The sequence below is a fragment of the Phyllobates terribilis genome, unplaced genomic scaffold, assembly GCF_046119375.1.
Source record: "Phyllobates terribilis strain yellow unplaced genomic scaffold, ASM4611937v1 Scaffold_1__5_contigs__length_1240528914, whole genome shotgun sequence".
Lineage (NCBI taxonomy): Eukaryota > Metazoa > Chordata > Amphibia > Anura > Dendrobatidae > Phyllobates > Phyllobates terribilis.
The window spans coordinates 309,201,213-309,211,674 of NW_027362761.1; the positions used below are offsets into that span (position 1 = coordinate 309,201,213).

At 66.0% G+C, this 10,462-nt stretch overlaps 1 protein-coding gene across 2 annotated transcripts in view; it reads right to left on the reverse strand.

Moving 5' to 3' along the window:
• Nucleotides 1-10,441, reverse strand: part of MED15 (mediator complex subunit 15) — a 50,598-nt gene extending 40,157 nt beyond the window's left edge. Inside the window, exon 1 of one of the 2 annotated variants that reach the window (XM_073674296.1) lies at nucleotides 10,259-10,441. In XM_073674296.1, coding sequence (XP_073530397.1) covers nucleotides 10,259-10,326 — 68 coding nt within the window. In that variant the 5' untranslated portion in view covers nucleotides 10,327-10,441. The remainder of the gene's footprint in view (nucleotides 1-10,258) is intronic. The other variant, XM_073674302.1, reaches the window with a different exon arrangement.
• Nucleotides 10,442-10,462: the final 21 nt, after the last annotated feature.

Here is a 10,462-nt window from a genome sequence, read left to right on the forward strand (position 1 = left end):
CCCTCCAGGTGGGCAGCAATACCAAGTGTATGTCCCCCCCCCCCCCCCCCCTTCCCTCCAGGTGGGCAGCAATACCAAGTGTATGTCCCCCCCCCCCCCCCCTTCCCTCCAGGTGGGCAGCAATACCAAGTGTATGTCCCCCCCCTCCCTCCAGGTGGGCAGCAATACCAAGTGTATGTCCCCCCCCCCCCTCAGAGAGACCCCTTCCCTCCCAGGTGGGCAGCAATACCAAGTGTATGTCCCCCCCCCCCCCCCTTCCCTCCAGGTGGGCAGCAATACCAAGTGTATGTCCCCCCCCCCCCCCTTCCCTCCAGGTGGGCAGCAATACCAAGTGTATGTCCCCCCCCCCCCCCCTTCCCTCCAGGTGGGCAGCAATACCAAGTGTATGTCCCCCCCCCCCCCCCTTCCCTCCAGGTGGGCAGCAATACCAAGTGTATGTCCCCCCCCCCCCCCCCCTTCCCTCCAGGTGGGCAGCAATACCAAGTGTGTCGTCTTCCCCCCCCCCCTCTTCCCTCCAGGTGGGCAGCAATACCAAGTGTGTCGTCTCCCCCCCCCCCCCCCCTCCAGGTGGGCAGCAATACCAAGTGTGTCGTCTCCCCCCCCCCTCCCTCCCTCCAGGTGGGCAGCAATACCAAGTGTGTCGTCTTCCCCCCCCCCCCCTCCCTCCCTCCCTCCAGGTGGGCAGCAATACCAAGTGTATGTCGTCTTCCCCCCCCCCCCTCCCTCCCTCCAGGTGGGCAGCAATACCAAGTGTATGTCCCCCCCCCCCTTCCCTCCAGGTGGGCAGCAATACCAAGTGTATGTCCCCCCCCCCCCCCCCTTCCCTCCAGGTGGGCAGCAATACCAAGTGTATGTCCCCCCCCCCCCCCCTTCCCTCCAGGTGGGCAGCAATACCAAGTGTATGTCCCCCCCCCCCCCCCTTCCCTCCAGGTGGGCAGCAATACCAAGTGTATGTCCCCCCCCCCCCCCCCTTCCCTCCAGGTGGGCAGCAATACCAAGTGTATGTCCCCCCCCCCCCCCCCCTTCCCTCCAGGTGGGCAGCAATACCAAGTGTATGTCCCCCCCCCCCCCCCCTTCCCTCCAGGTGGGCAGCAATACCAAGTGTGTCGTCTTCCCCCCCCCCCCCCCTCCCTCCCTCCCTCCAGGTGGGCAGCAATACCAAGTGTATGTCGTCTTCCCCCCCCCCCCCCTCCCTCCCTCCCTCCAGGTGGGCAGCAATACCAAGTGTATGTCGTCTTCCCCCCCCCCCCCTCCCTCCCTCCCTCCAGGTGGGCAGCAATACCAAGTGTATGTCGTCTTCCCCCCCCCCCCCCTCCCTCCCTCCCTCCAGGTGGGCAGCAATACCAAGTGTATGTCGTCCCCCCCCCCCCCTTCCCTCCAGGTGGGCAGCAATACCAAGTGTATGTCCCCCCCCCCCCCTTCCCTCCAGGTGGGCAGCAATACCAAGTGTATGTCCCCCCCCCCCCCCCCCTTCCCTCCAGGTGGGCAGCAATACCAAGTGTATGTCCCCCCCCCCCCCCCCCCTTCCCTCCAGGTGGGCAGCAATACCAAGTGTATGTCCCCCCCCCCCCCCCCCCCTTCCCTCCAGGTGGGCAGCAATACCAAGTGTATGTCCCCCCCCCCCCCCCCTCCAGGTGGGCAGCAATACCAAGTGTATGTCCCCCCCCCCCCCCCCTCCAGGTGGGCAGCAATACCAAGTGTATGTCCCCCCCCCCCCCCCCTTCCCTCCAGGTGGGCAGCAATACCAAGTGTATGTCCCCCCCCCCTTCCCTCCAGGTGGGCAGCAATACCAAGTGTATGTCCCCCCCCCCCCCCTTCCCTCCAGGTGGGCAGCAATACCAAGTGTATGTCCCCCCCCCCCCCCCCTTCCCTCCAGGTGGGCAGCAATACCAAGTGTATGTCCCCCCCCCCCCCCCCCTTCCCTCCAGGTGGGCAGCAATACCAAGTGTATGTCCCCCCCCCCCCCCCTTCCCTCCAGGTGGGCAGCAATACCAAGTGTATGTCCCCCCCCCCCCCCCCCTTCCCTCCAGGTGGGCAGCAATACCAAGTGTATGTCCCCCCCCCCCCCCCCTCCAGGTGGGCAGCAATACCAAGTGTATGTCCCCCCCCCCCCCCCCCCCCTTCCTCCAGGTGGGCAGCAATACCAAGTGTATGTCCCCCCCCCCCCCCCCTTCCCTCCAGGTGGGCAGCAATACCAAGTGTATGTCCCCCCCCCCCTTCCCTCCAGGTGGGCAGCAATACCAAGTGTATGTCCCCCCCCCCCCCCTTCCCTCCAGGTGGGCAGCAATACCAAGTGTATGTCCCCCCCCCCCCCCCTTCCCTCCAGGTGGGCAGCAATGCCAAGTGTATGTCCCCCCCCCCCCCAGGTGGGCAGCAATACCAAGTGTATGTCCCCCCCCCCCCCCAGGTGGGCAGCAATACCAAGTGTATGTCCCCCCCCCCCCCCCTTCCCTCCAGGTGGGCAGCAATACCAAGTGTATGTCCCCCCCCCCCCCCCCTTCCCTCCAGGTGGGCAGCAATACCAAGTGTATGTCCCCCCCCCCCCCCCCCCCCTTCCCTCCAGGTGGGCAGCAATACCAAGTGTATGTCCCCCCCCCCCCCCCTTCCCTCCAGGTGGGCAGCAATACCAAGTGTATGTCCCCCCCCCCCCCCTTCCCTCCAGGTGGGCAGCAATACCAAGTGTATGTCCCCCCCCCCCCCCCAGGTGGGCAGCAATACCAAGTGTATGTCCCCCCCCCCCCCCCAGGTGGGCAGCAATACCAAGTGTATGTCCCCGTCCCCCCCCCCCTTCCCTCCAGGTGGGCAGCAATACCAAGTGTATGTCCCCCCCCCCCCCCCCTTCAGGTGGGCAGCAATACCAAGTGTATGTCCCCCCCCCCCCCCCCCCTTCCCTCCAGGTGGGCAGCAATACCAAGTGTATGTCCCCCCCCCCCCCCCCCTTCCCTCCAGGTGGGCAGCAATACCAAGTGTGTCGTCTTCCCCCCCCCCCCCCCTCCAGGTGGGCAGCAATACCAAGTGTGTCGTCTCCCCCCCCCCCCCCTCCAGGTGGGCAGCAATACCAAGTGTGTCGTCTCCCCCCCCCCTCCCTCCCTCCCTCCAGGTGGGCAGCAATACCAAGTGTGTCGTCTTCCCCCCCCCCCCCCTCCCTCCCTCCCTCCAGGTGGGCAGCAATACCAAGTGTATGTCGTCTTCCCCCCCCCCCCCTCCCTCCCTCCAGGTGGGCAGCAATACCAAGTGTATGTCCCCCCCCCCTTCCCTCCAGGTGGGCAGCAATACCAAGTGTATGTCCCCCCCCCCCCCCCTTCCCTCCAGGTGGGCAGCAATACCAAGTGTATGTCCCCCCCCCCCCCTTCCCTCCAGGTGGGCAGCAATACCAAGTGTATGTCCCCCCCCCCCCCCCCCCTTCCCTCCAGGTGGGCAGCAATACCAAGTGTATGTCCCCCCCCCCCCCCCCTTCCCTCCAGGTGGGCAGCAATACCAAGTGTATGTCCCCCCCCCCCCCCCCCCTTCCCTCCAGGTGGGCAGCAATACCAAGTGTATGTCCGTCCCCCCCCCCCCCTTCCCTCCAGGTGGGCAGCAATACCAAGTGTATGTCCGTCCCCCCCCCCCCTTCCCTCCAGGTGGGCAGCAATACCAAGTGTATGTCCCCCCCCCCCCCCCTTCCCTCCAGGTGGGCAGCAATACCAAGTGTGTCGTCTTCCCCCCCCCCCCCCCTCCAGGTGGGCAGCAATACCAAGTGTGTCGTCTCCCCCCCCCCCCCCCCTCCAGGTGGGCAGCAATACCAAGTGTGTCGTCTCCCCCCCCCCTCCCTCCCTCCCTCCAGGTGGGCAGCAATACCAAGTGTGTCGTCTTCCCCCCCCCCCCTCCCTCCCTCCCTCCAGGTGGGCAGCAATACCAAGTGTATGTCGTCTTCCCCCCCCCCCCCCTCCCTCCCTCCAGGTGGGCAGCAATACCAAGTGTATGTCCCCCCCCCCTTCCCTCCAGGTGGGCAGCAATACCAAGTGTATGTCCCCCCCCCCCCCCCCCTTCCCTCCAGGTGGGCAGCAATACCAAGTGTATGTCCCCCCCCCCCCCCCTTCCCTCCAGGTGGGCAGCAATACCAAGTGTATGTCCCCCCCCCCCCCCCTTCCCTCCAGGTGGGCAGCAATACCAAGTGTATGTCCCCCCCCCCCCCCTTCCCTCCAGGTGGGCAGCAATACCAAGTGTATGTCCCCCCCCCCCCCCCTTCCCTCCAGGTGGGCAGCAATACCAAGTGTATGTCCCCCCCCCCCCCCTTCCCTCCAGGTGGGCAGCAATACCAAGTGTATGTCCCCCCCCCCCCCCCTTCCCTCCAGGTGGGCAGCAATACCAAGTGTATGTCCCCCCCCCCCCCCCCTTCCCTCCAGGTGGGCAGCAATACCAAGTGTATGTCCCCCCCCCCCCCCCCTTCCCTCCAGGTGGGCAGCAATACCAAGTGTATGTCGTCTTCCCCCCCCCCCCCTCCCTCCCTCCAGGTGGGCAGCAATACCAAGTGTATGTCCCCCCCCCCCTTCCCTCCAGGTGGGCAGCAATACCAAGTGTATGTCCCCCCCCCCCCCCCTTCCCTCCAGGTGGGCAGCAATACCAAGTGTGTCGTCCCCCCCCCCCCCCCCCCTCCAGGTGGGCAGCAATACCAAGTGTGTCGTCTCCCCCCCCCCCTCCCTCCCTCCCTCCAGGTGGGCAGCAATACCAAGTGTGTCGTCTTCCCCCCCCCCCCTCCCTCCCTCCCTCCAGGTGGGCAGCAATACCAAGTGTATGTCGTCTTCCCCCCCCCCCCCCCCTCCCTCCCTCCAGGTGGGCAGCAATACCAAGTGTATGTCCCCCCCCCCCTTCCCTCCAGGTGGGCAGCAATACCAAGTGTATGTCCCCCCCCCCTTCCCTCCAGGTGGGCAGCAATACCAAGTGTATGTCCCCCCCCCCCCCCCCCTTCCCTCCAGGTGGGCAGCAATACCAAGTGTATGTCCCCCCCCCCCCCCTTCCCTCCAGGTGGGCAGCAATACCAAGTGTATGTCCCCCCCCCCCCCCCTTCCCCCTCCAGGTGGGCAGCAATACCAAGTGTATGTCCCCCCCCCCCCCCCTTCCCTCCAGGTGGGCAGCAATACCAAGTGTATGTCCCCCCCCCCCCCCCTTCCCTCCAGGTGGGCAGCAATACCAAGTGTATGTCCCCCCCCCCCCCCTTCCCTCCAGGTGGGCAGCAATACCAAGTGTATGTCCCCCCCCCCCCCCCCCTTCCCTCCAGGTGGGCAGCAATACCAAGTGTATGTCCCCCCCCCCCCCCCCTTCCCTCCAGGTGGGCAGCAATACCAAGTGTATGTCGTCTTCCCCCCCCCCCCCCTCCCTCCCTCCAGGTGGGCAGCAATACCAAGTGTATGTCCCCCCCCCCCTTCCCTCCAGGTGGGCAGCAATACCAAGTGTATGTCCCCCCCCCCCCCCCTTCCCTCCAGGTGGGCAGCAATACCAAGTGTATGTCCCCCCCCCCCCCCCTTCCCTCCAGGTGGGCAGCAATACCAAGTGTATGTCCCCCCCCCCCCCCCTTCCCTCCAGGTGGGCAGCAATACCAAGTGTATGTCGTCCCCCCCCCCCCCCTTCCCTCCAGGTGGGCAGCAATACCAAGTGTATGTCCCCCCCCCCCCCCCCCCTTCCCTCCAGGTGGGCAGCAATACCAAGTGTATGTCCCCCCCCCCCCCCCCCTTCCCTCCAGGTGGGCAGCAATACCAAGTGTATGTCCCCCCCCCCCCCCCTTCCCTCCAGGTGGGCAGCAATACCAAGTGTATGTCCCCCCCCCCCCCCCCCCTTCCCTCCAGGTGGGCAGCAATACCAAGTGTATGTCCCCCCCCCCCCCCCCCTTCCCTCCAGGTGGGCAGCAATACCAAGTGTATGTCCCCCCCCCCCCCCCTTCCCTCCAGGTGGGCAGCAATACCAAGTGTATGTCCCCCCCCCCCCCCCCCTTCCCTCCAGGTGGGCAGCAATACCAAGTGTATGTCCCCCCCCCCCCCCCCCCTTCCCTCCAGGTGGGCAGCAATACCAAGTGTATGTCCCCCCCCCCCCCCTTCCCTCCAGGTGGGCAGCAATACCAAGTGTATGTCCCCCCCCCCCCCCCTTCCCTCCAGGTGGGCAGCAATACCAAGTGTATGTCCCCCCCCCCCCCCCTTCCCTCCAGGTGGGCAGCAATACCAAGTGTATGTCCCCCCCCCCCCCCTTCCCTCCAGGTGGGCAGCAATACCAAGTGTATGTCCCCCCCCCCCCCCCAGGTGGGCAGCAATACCAAGTGTATGTCCCCCCCCCCCCCCCAGGTGGGCAGCAATACCAAGTGTATGTCCCCCCCCCCCCCCTTCCCTCCAGGTGGGCAGCAATACCAACTGTATGTCCCCCCCCCCCCCCTTCCCTCCAGGTGGGCAGCAATACCAAGTGTATGTCCCCCCCCCCCCCCTTCCCTCCAGGTGGGCAGCAATACCAAGTGTATGTCCCCCCCCCCCCCCAGGTGGGCAGCAATACCAAGTGTATGTCCCCCCCCCCCCCTTCCCTCCAGGTGGGCAGCAATACCAAGTGTATGTCCCCCCCCCCCCCCCTTCCCTCCAGGTGGGCAGCAATACCAAGTGTATGTCCCCCCCCCCCCCCCCCAGGTGGGCAGCAATACCAAGTGTATGTCCCCCCCCCCCCCCCAGGTGGGCAGCAATACCAAGTGTATGTCCCCGTCCCCCCCCCCCTTCCCTCCAGGTGGGCAGCAATACCAAGTGTATGTCCGTCCCCCCCCCCCCCTTCCCTCCAGGTGGGCAGCAATACCAAGTGTATGTCCCCCCCCCCCCCCCTTCCCTCCAGGTGGGCAGCAATACCAAGTGTATGTCCCCCCCCCCCCCCCCTTCCCTCCAGGTGGGCAGCAATACCAAGTGTGTCGTCTTCCCCCCCCCCCCCCTCCAGGTGGGCAGCAATACCAAGTGTGTCGTCTCCCCCCCCCCCCCCCCTCCAGGTGGGCAGCAATACCAAGTGTGTCGTCTCCCCCCCCCCTCCCTCCCTCCCTCCAGGTGGGCAGCAATACCAAGTGTGTCGTCTTCCCCCCCCCCCCCCTCCCTCCCTCCCTCCAGGTGGGCAGCAATACCAAGTGTATGTCGTCTTCCCCCCCCCCCCCTCCCTCCCTCCAGGTGGGCAGCAATACCAAGTGTATGTCCCCCCCCCCCTTCCCTCCAGGTGGGCAGCAATACCAAGTGTATGTCCCCCCCCCCCCCCCTTCCCTCCAGGTGGGCAGCAATACCAAGTGTATGTCGTCCCCCCCCCCCCCCCCTTCCCTCCAGGTGGGCAGCAATACCAAGTGTATGTCCCCCCCCCCCCCCTTCCCTCCAGGTGGGCAGCAATACCAAGTGTATGTCCCCCCCCCCCCCCCCCCTTCCCTCCAGGTGGGCAGCAATACCAAGTGTATGTCCGTCCCCCCCCCCCCCTTCCCTCCAGGTGGGCAGCAATACCAAGTGTATGTCCGTCCCCCCCCCCCCCTTCCCTCCAGGTGGGCAGCAATACCAAGTGTATGTCCCCCCCCCCCCCCCCCTTCCCTCCAGGTGGGCAGCAATACCAAGTGTGTCGTCTTCCCCCCCCCCCCCCCTCCAGGTGGGCAGCAATACCAAGTGTGTCGTCTCCCCCCCCCCCCCCCTCCAGGTGGGCAGCAATACCAAGTGTGTCGTCTCCCCCCCCCCTCCCTCCCTCCCTCCAGGTGGGCAGCAATACCAAGTGTGTCGTCTTCCCCCCCCCCCCCCTCCCTCCCTCCCTCCAGGTGGGCAGCAATACCAAGTGTATGTCGTCTTCCCCCCCCCCCCCCTCCCTCCCTCCAGGTGGGCAGCAATACCAAGTGTATGTCCCCCCTCCCCTTCCCTCCAGGTGGGCAGCAATACCAAGTGTATGTCCCCCCCCCCCCCCCCCCTTCCCTCCAGGTGGGCAGCAATACCAAGTGTATGTCCCCCCCCCCCCCCCCTTCCCTCCAGGTGGGCAGCAATACCAAGTGTATGTCCCCCCCCCCCCCCTTCCCTCCAGGTGGGCAGCAATACCAAGTGTATGTCCCCCCCCCCCCCCCCTTCCCTCCAGGTGGGCAGCAATACCAAGTGTATGTCCCCCCCCCCCCCTTCCCTCCAGGTGGGCAGCAATACCAAGTGTATGTCCCCCCCCCCCCCCCTTCCCTCCAGGTGGGCAGCAATACCAAGTGTATGTCCCCCCCCCCCCCCCCTTCCCTCCAGGTGGGCAGCAATACCAAGTGTATGTCCCCCCCCCCCCCCCTTCCCTCCAGGTGGGCAGCAATACCAAGTGTATGTCCCCCCCCCCCCCCCTTCCCTCCAGGTGGGCAGCAATACCAAGTGAATGCCCCCCCCCCCCCCCCTTCCCTCCAGGTGGGCAGCAATACCAAGTGTATGTCCCCCCCCCCCCCCCCCCTTCCCTCCAGGTGGGCAGCAATACCAAGTGTATGTCCCCCCCCCCCCCCCCTTCCCTCCAGGTGGGCAGCAATACCAAGTGTATGTCGTCTTCCCCCCCCCCCCCCTCCCTCCCTCCAGGTGGGCAGCAATACCAAGTGTATGTCCCCCCCCCCCTTCCCTCCAGGTGGGCAGCAATACCAAGTGTATGTCCCCCCCCCCCCCCCCTTCCCTCCAGGTGGGCAGCAATACCAAGTGTATGTCCCCCCCCCCCCCCTTCCCTCCAGGTGGGCAGCAATACCAAGTGTATGTCCCCCCCCCCCCCCCTTCCCTCCAGGTGGGCAGCAATACCAAGTGTATGTCCCCCCCCCCCCCCCTTCCCTCCAGGTGGGCAGCAATACCAAGTGTATGTCCCCCCCCCCCCCCCTTCCCTCCAGGTGGGCAGCAATACCAAGTGTATGTCCCCCCCCCCCCCCCCTTCCCTCCAGGTGGGCAGCAATACCAAGTGTATGTCCCCCCCCCCCCTTCCCTCCAGGTGGGCAGCAATACCAAGTGTATGTCCCCCCCCCCCCCTTCCCTCCAGGTGGGCAGCAATACCAAGTGTATGTCCCCCCCCCCCCTTCCCTCCAGGTGGGCAGCAATACCAAGTGTATGTCCCCCCCCCCCCCCCTTCCCTCCAGGTGGGCAGCAATACCAAGTGTATGTCCCCCCCCCCCCCCCTTCCCTCCAGGTGGGCAGCAATACCAAGTGTATGTCCCCCCCCCCCCCCCTTCCCTCCAGGTGGGCAGCAATACCAAGTGTATGTCCCCCCCCCCCCCCCTTCCCTCCAGGTGGGCAGCAATACCAAGTGAATGCCCCCCCCCCCCCTTCCCTCCAGGTGGGCAGCAATACCAAGTGTATGTCCCCCCCCCCCCCCCCCCTTCCCTCCAGGTGGGCAGCAATACCAAGTGTATGTCCCCCCCCCCCCCCCTTCCCTCCAGGTGGGCAGCAATACCAAGTGTATGTCCCCCCCCCCCCCCTTCCCTCCAGGTGGGCAGCAATACCAAGTGTATGTCCCCCCCCCCCCCCTTCCCTCCAGGTGGGCAGCAATACCAAGTGTATGTCCCCCCCCCCCCTTCCCTCCAGGTGGGCAGCAATACCAAGTGTATGTCCCCCCCCCCCCCCCCTTCCCTCCAGGTGGGCAGCAATACCAAGTGTATGTCCCCCCCCCCCCCCCTTCCCTCCAGGTGGGCAGCAATACCAAGTGTATGTCCCCCCCCCCCCCCTTCCCTCCAGGTGGGCAGCAATACCAAGTGTATGTCCCCCCCCCCCCCCCTTCCCTCCAGGTGGGCAGCAATACCAAGTGTATGTCCCCCCCCCCCCCCCCTTCCCTCCAGGTGGGCAGCAATACCAAGTGTATGTCCCCCCCCCCCCCCCCCTTCCCTCCAGGTGGGCAGCAATACCAAGTGTATGTCCCCCCCCCCCCCTTCCCTCCAGGTGGGCAGCAATACCAATTGTGTCCCCCCTCCTTCCCTCCCTCCAGGTGGGCAGCAATACCAATTGTGTCCCCCTCCTTCCCTCCCTCCAGGTGGGCAGCAATACCAATTTGTCCCGTCCCCCTTCCCTCCAGGTGGGCAGCAATACCGTGTGTCCCCCCTCCCTCCCTCCAGGTGGGCAGCGCACAGTGCAGCAATACCCCCAGGGGGGGCAGATAGCAGACGATGTCAGCATAGACAGATCTCCATAGATCGGATCTGCCCGCTATAGTTCCCTGGATCACCGGCAATGCTCTGCAGCACGTTGCCGGCTCGGGCACTGTTGAGCTCCAGGCTGCGGCCTAGCCCCGGGCCAGTGCCTCCCGGCTGTGCACTTACATCTGGCTGACCAGCTTCTGCCTGAAGCCCGCGCTCCGCCAGTCACTGTCAGGGGCCGTCACGTCCATACTCGGTTCTGGCGCTCTCTTTCCAAGTGGGAATCGCAGCTCCACAAGCCAACCGGAAGTGTCGCAAGGCAGCGTGGGACTTTGTTCAGTAAAAAGGGAGCAGCGGCGAGTACACGCCCACAGGCAGCAGATCCGA